General features: G+C 41.3%; 1 protein-coding gene across 1 annotated transcript in view; it reads right to left on the bottom strand.

Annotated features, from left to right (window-relative positions):
* Positions 1-16,899, bottom strand: part of MAST4 (microtubule associated serine/threonine kinase family member 4) — a 435,814-nt gene that overhangs the window by 312,107 nt on the left and 106,808 nt on the right. Inside the window, exon 2 of the mRNA XM_077816962.1 lies at positions 13,862-14,015. Coding sequence (XP_077673088.1) covers positions 13,862-14,015 — 154 coding nt within the window. The remainder of the gene's footprint in view (positions 1-13,861; positions 14,016-16,899) is intronic.

Raw genomic sequence — 16,899 nt, 5'->3', positions numbered from 1 at the left:
CTATATGGAAATATGCATCCTGATGGTCAAGGACTGAGAACCACTCCCCTTCATCCAGTGATGGAATTATTGCTGCAAGTGTTACCATTTTAAACATTTGTACTTTCACAAAGGTGTTGAGTAGTGTTAGATACAGGATGGGTCTCCAACCACCATTTATTTTTGGAACCTGGAATTAGCTGGAGTAAAACCCCTTGCACAGGAACTGGTTCAATAGCTCCAACATGTAGGAGAGAACCTATTTCTTGCTTACGAAGGTGTTAATAAGAGGGGTCCCTGAAGATGGACAGAGAAGGGGGACTGGACAGCAGGACGGAAATAAAATGAACAGAGTATCACGTGAATATGGTCTCCAAAACCCACTTTTCCATAGTGATAAGTTCTCAAGCCTGCTGAAAGTAGTGGAGGTGGTCGCCAAAGCATGGAAGGCACAGGAATCACTGCAGCTGGCCTGCAGGGGGATGGTAACTCAGAACCTCAACAACCCTGCCAAAACTGGTGTTTAGAACAAAGTTTGCAAACTCAAGGCCTGTAAGGAAGATGGTGTCTTCCTCTGGAACCTTTGCCTCCTATGCTGGGGTTCACACAGTCTCTGGGGACCAGAGGTGGGGTGGGGTGAGATCTCTAAGCTGTTTCAGACTTACTATATTTTTCCTGTATGTGCAGGTGTGTAAATTCCCAGAGAATACAGGTTGGCCCCGGAATCCTTCAGTGTGTGCAGAGACTCACCCGTATTCCCCACAAACAGTTTGGAGCTGTCAAAGGGAAAGTCCTCAATGGTGTTCTGGACTTCCCTCAGAAACACTGAGTGCTGAAGCCAGGAGGCTCTCCTCATAACTACCACACAGAGATGAAACAAGTGGCAATGTCAACAGCATCCAGAGAGGCTAGTTCTGGCAAGAAGCTGGCCTTCTGCAATGATCACCTGAAGCTATTCCCCGTGCTCTGATGGGAGATGCTCAAAGAAATTCAACTTTGAGTAGTTCATTTGATTATATTTTGTCATTAACACTGGTAGATGGAGATTCTGAACTGCAGACTGACTGACTAATATGACTTTCAGCCAAACAGATAGAGGTGCTTCTGGTCTTTATCATAGGGTGCTAATTTAGCACAGTACTGCCTTCCACATTCATTAACCACTTCAACAACTAAAGAGTTGAGAGAGGGATGCGAAAAGAAAAATTCTGAGTCCTTAAGAAGGAACATAGTATTTCTTATCTGCTCTGTTACACATGGGCAGTACTGTAGTCAAGGTATACCAGATAACTTTTGCTGGATCTAGCAGAGCCTTGTTAATAGGTAATGTGATCCAGGCAGAGGACCCTGTATGCAGGATATAGAGCAGTTTACGTTGTGACTCCTTAACCTCATCCAGTGGAATCCATAAGGAGTTTGTTATCCTCTTAATGAGTCCTAGAGCTGCTCAAAGTCATCAGCCAGGGATGGTGGAGGTGGCATAACCACTTCATCTGGGGACAAAGAAGAGATATTGGTTGGTGGGGTGACCTCTTCATCTGCCCTCACTTCCCATTCCTTGAAGGTCTCTTCCAGTGGTTGCAGCCTTCTAAAGAGGGAGGAGGATGGGGATTGTTTATCCTTATGGTGGGTGATACTAGATACCCGAGAATTGTTGATAAGCCACCCACAGGTCCCAGTAAGACCACGGAGGGGGTGCACCTGGTATAGGTGGGGGCACCCAAGAGTGTTCATATGATTGACATGAGGTATGCAAGTGTGTCTGATGAGCATATTCCGTTTCCCCAGAAGTCTCCCAAAAATACCCTGTTGGCAATGAAGAGGAGATCCCTGAACTGAGATTTGAGAGTCTGAGTCCTCAAATATTCTCCTCTTCCACATCACTCTGAAGCAGGAGAGTGCCAAAAGAAACGGAAGGTAAGTCCGTCAGTACTGAATGGATGTCTGGAGAAATGCAGGTCCTCCGTACTGAAAATGGGATGGTATCAAACAGAGTCACACTTTTCAGACACCACAAGATCTCAAGGAAATCGAAACTCCTGTGGTACCAGGAGAGTTGTCAGTACCATGGCAGCAGCCTGGGCAGAGGTGATCATGGCTGAGGAAACCGACAGTACTGTAGACTTACTGGACACTCCTCGAATCATGAAAGTGTCAGATTGGTCTTCTTTGGTTCTGAGTGAGGAGAGGTAGACCTCTTCTTGCCATTTTGATCCCTGTTATCACCAATGATCTGTCAGAGCCCAAAACTTTAGAGTCTTTGGACCAGTGACTCTCTCAGTACCTGAGGAAACTGCAGCCTCGTGGGTACCAGGTTGGTGCTGAAATAGCTGATTAATTCGGCAACCGTACTTTTTTTGAGGTAGATTCCCTACCTGGAAGGCTCGAGGTCCATACTTCAGAGTGTTTATGAGAGGATTCTTGGCTCTTCCTCTTAGATGCCCTAGAAGAGTTTGACACTGAAGTGGTTGAGGGGCTGACTTTTTCGGAGACCAGTGTAAAGGGAAGGTCCTCTGGCCTGCATCAGAAGCCAGGCAGAGAAGTCTCTCCATCATGAGAAGAGAGAATTTAATCTCCCAGTTCTTTCTGACCCTAGATTTTAACACCAGACAAAAGTTGCACTTCTGGGGGACGTGAGAGTCCCTGAAGCAACGAATATACCGGTGGTGCCTGTCACTCACCAGGATAGCCCCCGAGCAGCATTTAAAACCAGGAGAACTGGGTATGCCCTCCCAGCAATATAAAGTCCCCAGGAGGGGAGAAACTACTACAAGGACAATGGTCCATAAAACAAGAAAAAAACAGCTATGTAAATTTTAAGATTTTTTTAAGCTAAAGCTACTACCACCACTATTCTAATAGTGAGTATAACTATAAGAAACTAAACTGCTTAGTCTACTAAGAGAGGGATCCCATTTGAGGTAAGCTCAACTGAGCCTCTGCTAAGGCTCCATGTCAGACGAGGGTGGTTGAGAAGGAATTGAAGGTGATTTGCCGACACAGCACTATATAGCCACGGTGAGGGGCACAAGGGCTGAGTGGGACACATGTGGCTTGAACAGGCATTTCTATCTAAAAATCTCTTAACAAAAACACATGTGAACCTGGAGTGAAGCACCCACAGGGAAGAAGCAGCTACCCGAAGAAGCAGCAGAATTTTAGACATTCTCAATTAGTCAGATTTCATTGCATGGCATCACGTTACCACTTTCAAGTAATCTACAGAGTCCTCCAGGAAACCGTGTAAATGAGACCCAGGTTTCTAATAAAAAAAAATCAAACAGAGAGAGGGGGAGGATTTCAATAACTTTCAGGCCATCTTTATATATCATAAAGCAGCTAAAAGGGGTTTAAGCCCAATTCTTCCCCACCTTTTGCAAGTCATGTTTAGTAAGAACCCTTTGTTATTAGATGATAACCAGATATTCTGCTGGTGCTGCTTCAGTATGCTTTGATCTCAATAGTAAACTTCAAGCCTTTTGTTGACACAAGCACAATTAAGCAGCAATGGAGGAGTTAAAAGCAAAATAATGAGACAGGCATACAGTTTCTTCTGCTCTAATTTCTGATCATCTGAAGCAGGATCCAGACACACTAACATCAAAGAACAGGGTGATTATCTAGCTAGGAGTACACAGGAAAATAAATTTATCCCTGACTATAAGGGCTGATTAAAGACCTGAACCATAACTGAACGTGACAATGACAAACGCAAGCAAACATCACCTCAGTCATTAGTGCATCAAAAACACTTTCTAAAATTATAAATATTTATACTTCACAGCAGAATGTATTTACTTTGTCTGCATAGGGCTTTTTAAATATTGCATACATAAAATCAGTTTTATTTTCAGTTTGTCATTACACAACAGGCAAAATTCCTTCTACCTCCTCCCTCTCTGCTGCTACTGGAAACAGTTCAACACAAACCAACAGAGTGCCTTAGTAGGTGCCGACAGTTCTTGGAATGGGTTTCTGGGTTGCGGTTTGCCTTGCTAGTGAATCCTCTCTCCCTTTACAACTGAATGCCTGTATTCTCTGAGAGTTAGTCTGTCATCTTCTCTCAGCAGCTGGATAAATGATACCCTTGCAGCTACTGTCAGGGAGTGCTGACTGAAAATGTGAAAAAGGACACAGACTAACCTGAACAAATATCTAGGTTTGCACTCATTCAGTGCCTTAGTAAGGTGAAAGTCATTTGGGATATGCCCTTGCTCAAGCACGTATACAATGGAAAAAAACCCTACGCTGATGCCTAAAAAACCAAAACACAAGATACAAGTTTCCAGTCAAACTCAAGTCTTGTTTAGTTTGCAAGTAGATTAATGTGCCTCCCATGCATCGTGCACAGTAATTAAGACTGTGCAAGCCTACTTCTGGCTCCAGAACCTGTACCACCCCATTGTCTTCAGACTATATCCCCAGTGACATCCATGCAACTCCTCTGCCTTCAGTGAGTTGTACAAGATTAATTAATTGGTCCCATAATTGGGCGCAGTAAACAATTCTGATGGTGCACAGAAGGGAACAGTATCCATTTCTCCTTTCTACACTGATTGGAAAGCACTTATACCAAGAAAACATGGTAAAAATGCTGTCACTGAAGTTTCTGACATAAAAGTGGGATACTGGGAATCAGGATTACTGGGCTCTATTCCTGGCTCTGGTAGAGTTTGGTCTAGTGGGTAGAAGAATAGATCAGGACAGCATAGCCAAGCACACAGATAGCTACACTGCCTTTTAAAATGAATGTGCCAAAGTGAATAAGCCATAGGTCATATTGGAGAGCTGAGTTCTCTGACGTCACTTCATATGACCTCTCAGTTACCCATTTGTAAAGTGGATCAATGACAGCTGCCTGCCTGCTTGGTAGCAATATAACAACCAGGCCAATAGCAGAGAGCTGTGAACTCCACAGATATATTAAACACCTGCCAGTAGAAGTACCATCAGAAACCAAAATCTTCTAGCTCCCAGTTCCATGCACCTTCACACAGGCCAAAGGCTATTTGGAGAGTGCTTCTCTCTAAAGAGACATTTCACCTAAACAGGCATGAGAAGGCTCGCAAAATGCACAAGTGTCACACAAAATAAGCTATACTTGGCAGGTTCGATTTACCCATCTCTAAAATTCATGCTTTTCATTTCACTGGGTAATGGTGAAGCTTAATTATTGTACAATGCTTTGATATCCTTGGAAGAAAGGTGCTATAATATATGTGCCAAGTATTGTTAGTATGTAAAGAAATGTCTGCATTACTCCTCAATAATTAAGTTGCGGCTGATGTCTACCTACAGTTGATCTCACCACAATCTAAACAACAGAGAACTTGGCTAATCAAAAGGATAGAATTATAATGGGTTCTCTGAAACACTGAAAGCAAAGAGCATTAAAGCTGCGAACCAAGAAAGAAAAAGAGAACTTAAATGTTCTTTTTCTGCTAATAATTAGATCTTTTAATATGATAACTACTCTGTATTAGGACCAATACATGAAATAATAAACTTACAAATAGAAAAGCATCTAAGCAAGCAAGGCAGCTGCATAAGATAATATTTGAAGGAAAATGAAAAAGTTTACTCTCAAAACATTGAACATCTCCCCTCAGCACCAGTGGGGAAAAATAGCATCCATGTCTTTGTTGCTAGACACAGACGTTTCTCAGAGAAGGAACTGTGGAGTAGAAGTGATAGAGCTCTCCAACAGGACAGCATAGGATCATGGAATTACCCACAATACAACACAAAATTTAAATCCCTGACAATGGCATGTAATTGAATATTAATGGTAAAGTAGAAAGGTAGTGTCTCATTAGAGCAACTGGACAAACTGAACAAAAAAATCTTAAATAATTTTATGATAATTCATGATGGCCCATTAGCCTGATGAACAATGGAGCATGGAAATTAAACACATCTTAGTTTGCATGTTGGGACTAGTTAGCCACATTAACCTCTAACCTACTTACATACCCATGACAAAAAAAAGACAGAAATGCACTATTTTCTGCTATGAATTCCATTTAAATGTCTCTGAACACAGCAGACTAAAGCCTGTAGAAGCTCTGTTGATACTAACAATCTCCAAACCCTCTGATTGTAGGCAACCGTTTGAAGTTATTGAAGCTCAGGGAAAGCAGCCACTGCAGAAAAGCAGCTTTTCAATTAACTACTTTTTCCCCTGATCAGAAACAAGTTTTAAAGCTCCAATCTCCACGCCACTGGAATTTTTAAGAAGCCAATTTAAAAGCCAGGGGTTTTTTTTTGTTTGGTTTTCTTAATACATTTAGGTTCTCATTAAGACAAGGACAAAATTTATTGCTTGGTCCAAAAAGAGTTGATTTTTTAAAAAATAATTTAAAATCAGATTTTTGTTTAAATATTAGTTAAGAACATTTGATTTCACAAAAAAACTGATGTCTCCTATGCAATACCTGATTGACATGTTCTTCCCTGGGAGTGGTGGTTAGCTTCGAGATGTTCAGGCATACAGTCCCTAGATGTAGATTGGAAGTGAACTGGTAGCAAGGTATACTTGGTGGGTGGGGGACCCTTGAATTCCCTTCCCCACCACAGTATACTGGTCTTCTAAGCACTTTTTTACTGTCCTCAGTCAAAAAGAAAGGGGGGAGGCTATCTGTGTGTGCAGATTTATGATTTGGAAGGAATAAATTTCACTCCATCTCTTAAAGTAGAGAAAGTTCTATGTATTTGAATGCGTACATTAAATTATTGAAGGCCACATTTTATATATTATTAAGTCACTCTGGGGTAACCCCTGCTTTACATCAGGGCATTTACATTGACGTACTTGCACTCTCTCTAATGTACACCGTGCCTAAGGGCATGTTTACACTGCAGCTGGGAAGGTGTGACAGATGTGTAGGTGTACCCAAGTTAGCTTTGATCTACATACATTAAAGCTAGCTTGAACAGCTGTAGTGAAGCCATGGCGCTATGGGTAGCGGCATGGGCTAGGCACTTCAATGTGTTCCCAGAGTTGTGGAAGGCAGGGCTCTATACCTGATGCGATAGCCTCACTGCTAGTGGGAACTCAAACTACCTTTTAGAGTATGTCAGCAGGGTCTATATAGGGCAGTTAGGATATTGGACGTTGCTGGAAATGGCATTTTGCCCAAGAATAAAAGATTAGACAGAGCAGTAATTAGCATGATAATTAGCATCAAGTTATTGTTTCTTGAGGACCTGCTAGCCTACTGTGTGTGTTTCAGATTGACTAGTAGGTACCCTTCATCAAAGGAGGCACTATGTGTCAGTAGAAGAGGGAGCAGGAACTGCTTAATGGTTTTCAACAGCCACAGTAGACAATTCATTCTCACATGTGGTGGCTCAGATTACTTTCCCTGCTTTGAGAACTTTCCCTCCTTGTTGCAGGAAGTGTATGGCAGCCAAAGTGCACCACAGGTAAATGCCGTTTAGTTACAGGTTCCTTGAAGTGGGGAAGGGAGGGTGGGAGGAGAGTTTGAGACAGTTATATATCTAGGGGAGACCCACAAGCCTAGTCGTATTCTAAACAAGAACTGAAAGGCCGCTCTACCAGAGCTTGCATCCACTCCGGAAGATGCTGTAATGGCATAATGTTCATAAATGTATGGATGGATGTCTAAGTAGCAGACCTGCAAATGTCCAGAATTGATACATTACTAAGGAATACCATTGACATTGCTTGCATTCTTATAGAATGAGCTCACAGCCGCTGAGGAGGCATAACCAAAGCTATTTCACATATAGTCTTGACACAGAATGTTAACCATATAGAGATAGTCTGTGAAGAGACCACTTGTTCCTTCATATGATCTGTATATGACACAAACAGGGGAGGCAAAACACAAAATACTTTAGAACTGTCCAGATAGATGTTGGGTGACCTCTAACACATGGAGGCACTGCTCCTCCAGAGATGAAAGCAGCTTAGGAAAGAACACCAGGTAAATATATTGCCTAGTTCAAATGAAACTGAGAAAATCCCTTTGGACAAAAATTTGGGGTGTGGTCCTAAAATCACTTTGACCTTAGAGAACTGTGTATAAGGAAGCTCTGTCATCAAAGACTGCAATTCACAGACCCTCCTTGCAGATGTTATCGTTACCAAGAATGAAGTTTTCTGACACAAAAGCAGAAAGGGACAAGATGCCAGGGGCTCAAACATGGTCCCATTAAAGCTGCTAGAACCATGTTAAGGTCCCACAGAGGAACAGGTTCTCAGACTGGATGATGGAGACGGATGTCCTGATAGAAGTCAGCATTGGTTGAATTCTGCGGCCAACAACCACACCGAAAACCACTTCCATTTAGCCGAGTAGGCCATATTGGTAAAGGGCTTTCTGCTGAATAACAGTCGAACACCACACTTCCTCTTCATTCAGCCACGAAGCAGCCAAGCTATGAGATGCAGGGAGTTGAGCATGCGATGTAAGGTGCGACCATGATTCTGTGAGAGTAGGTCAAGATGGAGAGGAAGGGGTATGGGAGGCTGAATTGACAGCGTGAAGTAAGAGAACCATTACTGCCTCAGCCACATCAGGGCAATGAGAATGAGCTTGGCCCAGTCTGCCTTCATCGTGAGGATTACGTGAGATGATCAGAAGAAAAGCATACAGGAGAGCCAACTGCCAGCTGAGATGGAAAGCACTGGACAGGGAGCCTGGACTGAGACCCCCTTGAGAGCAGAACAGATGATGGTTCCTGTTGTCCCTCGTAGCAAACAAGTCAATCATTGGAATGCCCCGAACTGCGAGGATGACCAAAAGATACCTGTCTTTAGGGACCACTCATGAGACAGGGAAGAATTCCTGCTGAGATGCTCTACAAGATGATTCTAGACCCTGGGCAAGTGGTCAGCTATCTGAGTGATACTCTCCTCAATGCAGAAGTGCCACAACCGGATTGCCTCTTGGCAGAGCATCCTGGAGTGGCTCCCCATTATCTGTTCACATACCAACAACATTATGGTGCTGTATTAAGTATGTGAACCACTGAGCCCCGACACAGTCCAGAAAAGCGTGACATGCATCGAGGGAAGGAAAGGCTGCCCAAATGTGCGCTGCGGACAGCACTGCTACTGCTGATCACCATAGTGATGCCTCTGCACTCCTGGTGTATACATCACATCCCCAAGCACCATAGGGTACCCTAGAGTTCTTGAAGGAGCGTGGAGTCTCGTCCATCTTGTCCAAAAAAGCACTCGGCTACCAAAGGACAAATCCTGTATGGCCCGCTGCACATAGAGACGTGTGCCTGAATTCTGCAACCAGGACCCCTTCTCATGGTCACCACAGAAGCCATCACTCTGGCCAAAGTATCCATGATGTCCAAAAGAGACTGCAATGAAGTCTTCACCACTAAGCAGCCTTGAATGATAAATGCCCAAAAGCCTTCTTGAGGCTTCAGGCAGCTGGTCTGCAAACTTAAACACAGCCGTCCAATTCACATCGTATTTGGACAGCAACACTTGCTGGTTAGCAATGTGCATCTGCAAGAAAGAAGAGATATAAAACTTCCTACCCACCAGGTCCATCCGTTTAGAGTCCTTCTTAATGGAAGTGGACTTAAATCTGCCCTGCTGGGCTCTATCATTCACTGTGGTTACAACCAGGGAATTTTACACCCTCAAATCCCTTCACCAGAATGAAGTGCCGTTTCTACATGTGCTTCACAGTAGGCGGTACCAAAGCTGGTGTGCTAGGAACGCATCACTAACAGGAAGGGTTACCTTCCCGGGGCAAATGGCTGCAGGATATCCAACAACCTGCAGGAACTGTGCTTGAATATCCAGGGAAGCCACCCTGTGCTGCAAAAGGTCCTGGTATGCCTTGAAATCCTCCAGTACTGAAGAAGCATCCATCAATTCGAAGGAGGCCACTAATATGAATAGTGCATTGGTGGCTAGTAGGCCCTGAGCTACAGGGCTCGCATCCCAACCGCGAGACAAGCGCCAATCCTGGTACCCATAACACTCCATGAACAGCCCCGATGCATGTCAGGCAATGGAGAGCAAAAAGAGGAAGATCCTGCCCTAGACGCTGAGGAGTCCCAAGCTTCACAGGATAAAAGTGGCGCCAGTCCTGAGGGTGTAAGTAACCGGTCTGACTCATCCATAGCCCACGATGAAGAGGGAACTGGTGCTGACAGCCCTGAGTATGCCTCTGTCATTTCCGGTGCTGGAAGTGGTATCAACCCTGAAGTCAGCAGCAACATCGAGGAGACTGATGGTGCCAAACAGAAGGCAGTGAGTGCCAAATGCTGCCACAGTAACACCAATGGCGCCAACAGCAATAAAGAAGACAATACTGAAGAAGTTCCCAGTGCTGAGGAGGTTCCTTGTGCCAACTGTGCAAGGGAAGCATCAGCAGGCGGTACACACAGACCCACGGGATCAACAGACACCCAGCCAACAGGGCTATGAATGATACAGGCCTGGCAAAGTCCTGGATCAAAGAACCACCAAGACTGATTTAGAACGTTATTCTAGTTAACATCTTTCCCTCCTGCTCTCCCCTCCTCACCGCCACTTGAATTCTTTACATCATTTTAGCAGGCGATACCTTCAACTGCTAGAACTGCAGCTTATGTTTTATACTACTGTATTTGGAAGTTGGTATTCCAAACTTCTTCCAAACTAGTGATTTCTACTGCTCTGCTAGTGGTTCTCAGCCCAGTGGCCACTAATAAAAGCTTAATGGAATAAAAACTGGGAATAAAGCAAGACACTAATCAGATTTATGTGATTTTTAAAGATTAAATTTCTTTCCAACTGATAAGTCTAGGCACTCTGATGAACCAAATGCATTCAGTACAAGTACTTTTTCCCCCAAGCACTGATCCTGAACCAGAAATTAGAGAGAAAAAAGTTAGTCTTCTATTAAAAACTGAACAATTTCAGGCATGAGACAGTGTCAGGACTCCTGGCATGCCTCACTTTAGCTGTCTCTAAAACACATACCCCCAATTTTTATTATTGGTATCGTGGTAGCACCTAGGAGGTCCAAATCAAGGATTGTTCTAGGCACTATACACATGGAGAACAAAGAATGTCTGGCCCCGAAGACCATATAACCTAGAATATATAACAAGACAACAACAGGTGGATACAAGTAGATGGGAGAGCACAAAGTAACACTGAAAAGATCAGCCCTATCTTGCTGGGCAATTGTAAGAATGCTTGTAAATGTTTTTGATATACACTGATACAAGTTGATTTGTGAAAGTTCAGACAGTCCTAAAAATAATGTTAAGAAATCTCTGGAGCCATAGTGATTTAGATTTAATTGATCAGCATCAAGGAAGCTATTAAGATGTACAAGCCATTGTAAGGTCCTAAAGCCTGTGGGGTATTCAATTCATTGAAAGTGCATTAATAATGAAGCAGTTAAACACTAGTAAATACTATTACTCACTGTGTTCCCAAATCCTCACTTTAAAGCTATTTATCACACTGCAAGCAGACAAAACGTAGGTCTGTTTCATTTTTGAATGACCAACAGGAATTCAAGAACTGTGTTAAAGACCAGCATGTTTACAGTGGCAGAGTAGGTTTGTTTCCCAGCTTTATTATGCTGACTTGCCCCTTATTTCTCTGGAAATAGGGAAAATCTGATTCACAAAGACCATTATTCTAGTTTATAGGGCAAAAAGCATCTTCTGAAATCACAACTAGCATATGGCTACCTCTAGTTTCAGCGAAGCATCAGTTAAGCCAATTGAACCAATCTATAGAGTAGCTTTCGCCAGGAAAAGCCGGATATAATGCACACCTGTACTGCAGACTAAGCTTACAAATAAGTGTGGTACAAAAACACTTCTGTCACTAAAACCTATTAAAACATGAAAACACAATTTATATTACAAAGATCAATAAAAACTCCTGATGAGAGACGACTCAAAGAACATGGTATTGTTTATACTGATGAAACTTAAATCATGTTTGTTTTAATATTCTGATGCAAGAGACTTTCCACTGTAGTAGGGTCTATATCTTTTCCCTCATGCAACTTCAGAGCCAATGCAGTGTTTCACATTCTTTTCCATCAAGTATGTATAGATATTGTACCCTTGGAATGTTCCAGTTGCTTCTAATCCAATGATTAACACACAGTAGAACCCTGTTTATCCGGTCTAATTGGGACCGGGGCCAGACCAGATATTCAAAACTCCAGATAAACCGGAGAATGGGAAAATGCAATGCTGCAGCACCATTTAATGTCCGCAGGAGAGATTGTCTGCCTACGGCCTAAGAGTCCTGGTTGTTTGGTAAGCGTGGAGACACACAGTTATGGGAGGATCGGAGAAATTGGGTTCTACTGTAGTCACTGCCAATTTCTGGATTCTTTTTAGGTTTGTCAGACGAACTGGACAAAACCCAAGTTACAGGAAAAAACAGCAAAAAATGGTATGAAGGGTAGAATAAATACATTTTAAAATGCTGGAACTGGCACCAAGAGGAAAGCACTAATACTGACAGCTCAAGTCACTTTTTCATCCTTTGTGGCATTAATTAGCATATATTTAGAGGTGCATAGATTTTCATTTTAGATTTTTTTTTTTAATGTTAACATGATACTCATTCTCTAATCTGAATTTCATCTCTGAATATTTGAGATAGCCAAACAATATGCACAAACATGGGAGACTCGGGTACTCTCTATTCCTACCCGAGAAAGTCCCATGTTTGTGCATCTTTTGGGCACAGAGTCACATTGGAAGCTCATACTCGGCTGATTATCCACCACACCCCCAAAATCTTTTTCAGACTCACTGCTTCCCAGGATAGAGTTCCCCCATTCTATAAATATGGCCTACATTATTTTGTTCCTAGGTGTATATATTTTCATTTAGCTGTACTAAAATGCATATTGTTTGCTTGCTCCAGTTTACCAAGCAATACAGATCACTCTGAATCAGTGATTTGCCCTGTTCATTATTTATCACTCTCTTAATTTTTGTGTCATCTGCAAAATTTATCAGTGATCGTTTTGCTTTCTTCCAGGTCATTGATAAAAACGCTGAATAGCATAGGGCCAAGAACCATTCCCTGATGGATGCCTCTGAAAATGCACCCCATTGATGACTATTCCTTGTTTACATTTACATTTTGATATCTATCAGTTAGCCAGTTTTTAATGCATTTATTATGTGCCACATTAATTTTATGTCATTCTAGTTTTTTAATCAAAGTGTCATGCAGCCAAATACCTCCCAGAAGTCTAACAATATTACATCAACATTATAACCTTTATCAACCAAACCTGTAATCTCATTAAAAAAATATTAAGTAAGTTTGACCAGATCTATTTCCCATGCTGATTTGCATTAACAACATTACCCTCCTTTAACTGTTTATTAATACAAACCTGTATCAGCCACTCCATTATCTGGCCCAGGGTCTATGTCAGGCTGATAGGCCTACCATTATCTGGTTCATCATTATAAAAAAATTGTGCCTAGCTGGACTTAACTTTTTCATATTCATTTTGTGGACTCAAAGCCAGATTTTCAAAAGCTCTGCAATCAATAGCTCCCATTTAGGCTCTTAAACATGTGGCCAAATTTCAGAAGCGTTCAACACTCTGTAGCTTTCACCGAGAACAATTAAGAGCTACTAGGGGTTGAGCGCTTTTGAAAACTCCGGCTTCAGTGTTGAGATTGCTGCTGTAGCTCACAGAGAGTAACTCAGCTAATGGCTGGTCCCAGTCTTTTCACACAAAAAAAAAAATTCATTGGGGGATTTGAAAGGGAGAAAAACATCTTAGACAAATGAGGCCAGAGATGCGTACATGATGCTGCATGGCACTGTTAGACCTTCAAGGAAATCAGGTCCAAACAGATCAACTGTGCTTTTAGTTTTCAGGCCTCCTATGCTCACCAGTCAAAGCTCCTCCAAGGCTTCCTCTTCTAAATGGTCTTCCATCTTCACTCAGCTGTCTTTTAAACTTAAATGACTTTCCAGGGCCAGAAGAGACTTCAGGGTTGCTGGATTTCCGAAATAGCATAGATGGAGGGGATAATATATGATCAAGCTGCAACGAAACAAAAAATGCATACTCTTTAAGGATAGATCCCACAATAGAAAGACACTGTCAACATGAAAATTATATTTGTATGAAGGTTTTTTTTAACTTAGCAGTGGGTTCACAAAGTAAATTACATTTTAAAAAATTATATATTGCTAAATGAAGCATTAAAAATCAGGAAATGCCAGTATTGTTGCCTGTGTAACCTTAAGTCTGCACCCTTGTACATTAAGATACAGTTTTTCCATTATGTGATCACACACCTTTTTCCATGAAGAACCGCTGCCTCATTCAGGGTGGAGACACAGAGCCAGAATTAAGTCTGCACGGGCCTTCATAAAACCAACAATTTCATAACTTTTGAGTGATTTGCCTAAATAACATTCTTTTAAACAAAAAGAAAAGGAGTACTTGTGGTACCCCTTTTCTTTTTGCGAATACAGACTAACATGGCTGCTACTCTGAAACCATTCTTTTAAACAGTTTTTGACATGTATATACTGCAACATTAAATAAAAAAAGACACCAGATGGCAGTATGTCATAAACAGGAAACCTATTTAAAACATCAAATAAGAACTTAAAGTTCCACTAACACCACAAGGTAAAATGTTCCATTTAAAGATTATTCGGCATATAGTGAAATCATTTACTTCTACTGTCTTTATTTCAAGGGAAATACAAATAAGGATGTTTGTTATTTAGGAGATTATCGCTCATACTATTTCTTCGTACCCAAAATTACAGTCCTCTGGTTGTGACAACAATTTGATTAATGTGGAGATTGTTCTAAATTTCACAAATATGAGATGGGATGCAAGAGAGGGCGAACTCTTAAAAAGATGTAACTCTCTAGTAATAAAAATGTAGGGGTGGAAGCAAAGGGTGGGGATGTGGTCAATGTGGTAGAAGGAGAATTTTTTCAAATAACTTTTTTCTGTAATGTACATGATTGACTCCAACATCATTTGTTCATTCTGCTATAATATTTTGCAACATCCACTCTAATTTCATTGCTTTTAATTTAAATTTCTTTATCTTAACACTAAGACAATTTTGGAAACATTTGATCACTTGCTAGAAGATCAGACTGAGTCCAAAGCCTGGATAGCTAGAAGGAAAAAAAACAAACAAACATCTTTTCAATAAAAGATGGTCAAAATCAATGCTCATATTTCAAAATCCCACTCCACTGTCTCAAGAGCAGGTGGGGGTGGGGGGGAACTGATTTTGTGCCAGGATTTTTTTTTTTTTTTTTTTTTAATTCTGTGCAGTGCTTAGACACCATGGGGTGAATCTTGGCTTCATTGGTCAGCAGGGCCAGGATTTCAGTTCCTAATTCACAGGACTAGGTCCAACACAAAATCTTTAGCTAGATTAAGATAAGTAATCTTACAAACAAAACACATACACCAGCGCAAATTAGGGATCAAAATCAAGGCTAACATATTAATGCTCCTATTTCTAAACTTCTTTGAGGACAGGGGTTTAAATCAGTCCTTTGGAACCTATTTGAACTAGAGATGAGATCAAATCTCTCTCACACACACACACACCATTAAGTTTACAAACAGTGTTTCAGCTGGCCATGAAAAAACAAGTCTCATCAGCTGTAATAATATAGTTCAAAGAATCTAATCTCATACTTCCATCTTCAGTTACTTGGCAATATTAACATATTACATCTTTCATATTGTTGCATAGCTTTAGTTTTAGAGAAAGTGAAAGTCAATTTATCCTGAAACAAAATGCTTCTAAAACTATTGTAAAGGATTGTTTTGGTTTCTGATGAGGAAAAGAAAGTTATTTATGTAATGAAATGTATAGTACATATCTCCTTGAAAGGAGCCTAAAGGTTCTATCCTTTGCAGGCTACTGAAACAGTACTTTCCTTACAAAATTTGTACCTCATTGCAAGCCAAAGCTAAGGCAGCAAGTAAAAAGATTTTCTATCCACAACAGGACAGTCCCCCATGCAAGTGAAGTGTTTGCTTCCAAAGAAGCACAACTACCAACTGAGAAACATTTTTAACAGTTCCCGCTTTCCTGAAATGCTTCTTTCACTCTGAAGATGTGTTTTAAGCAGTGTGGTACGTGTGCATCTTAAAAACAAATGGTAATTAGGTCAAATTAATTTTATGTACTGGCTCATGGATGAGACTTTCACACATTTTAAAATAGTGAAGCAATGGAAAGACATACTTCAATTAAATCCATGCTCATTCACTGTTCGTTTTTCTGGAATCTGTAAAACCACAAGAAAAGAGAGGTTTCCAAATAGCTAGGGGATAAAAACACTGTTATCCCAAAGAAAGGTGGAGAGACAGAAGGGTTTTTTGTTTAAAATATGCCTCAAATATTTAAACAGTTCAAAAGTGTTCATGTCTTTTCTGTTCAGCACATAAACCACACACACACCCCTTGACAGTAGATTCCAGCGGAGTTGTCATCTTCATAATAGTAGTGTCCTTGCTAGGTGTTTGGGGATGTCATGATGCTGCACTCATGCAGAATGGATAACCAGAGAGAGGTATACATAACCAGATTCTACAGGTTTCAGAGTAACAGCCGTGTTAGTCTGTATTCGCAAAAAGAAAAGGAGTACTTGTGGCACCTTAGAGACTAACGAATTTATTTGAGCATGAGCTTTCGTGAGCTACAGCTCACTTCATCTGATGAATGCATCTGATGAAGTGAGCTGTAGCTCACGAAAGCTCATGCTCAAATAAATTCGTTAGTCTCTAAGGTGCCACAAGTACTCCTTTTCTTTTTGCAGATTCTACAGTACAGCTAGCCAGCCAATAAGGTAGCAGAAAACAATTGCTATGTTAGTCTGCACAAACTCCAAGAGGCAGAAATCTGGGCTGAATTTAAAATTTGACTTTTTCTCT

Source organism: Eretmochelys imbricata, chromosome 5, assembly GCF_965152235.1.
Source record: "Eretmochelys imbricata isolate rEreImb1 chromosome 5, rEreImb1.hap1, whole genome shotgun sequence".
Taxonomy (NCBI): Eukaryota; Metazoa; Chordata; order Testudines; family Cheloniidae; genus Eretmochelys; species Eretmochelys imbricata.
Note: the sequence above shows the minus strand (reverse complement) of the source record. Positions and strands in the feature narration are given on the sequence as shown.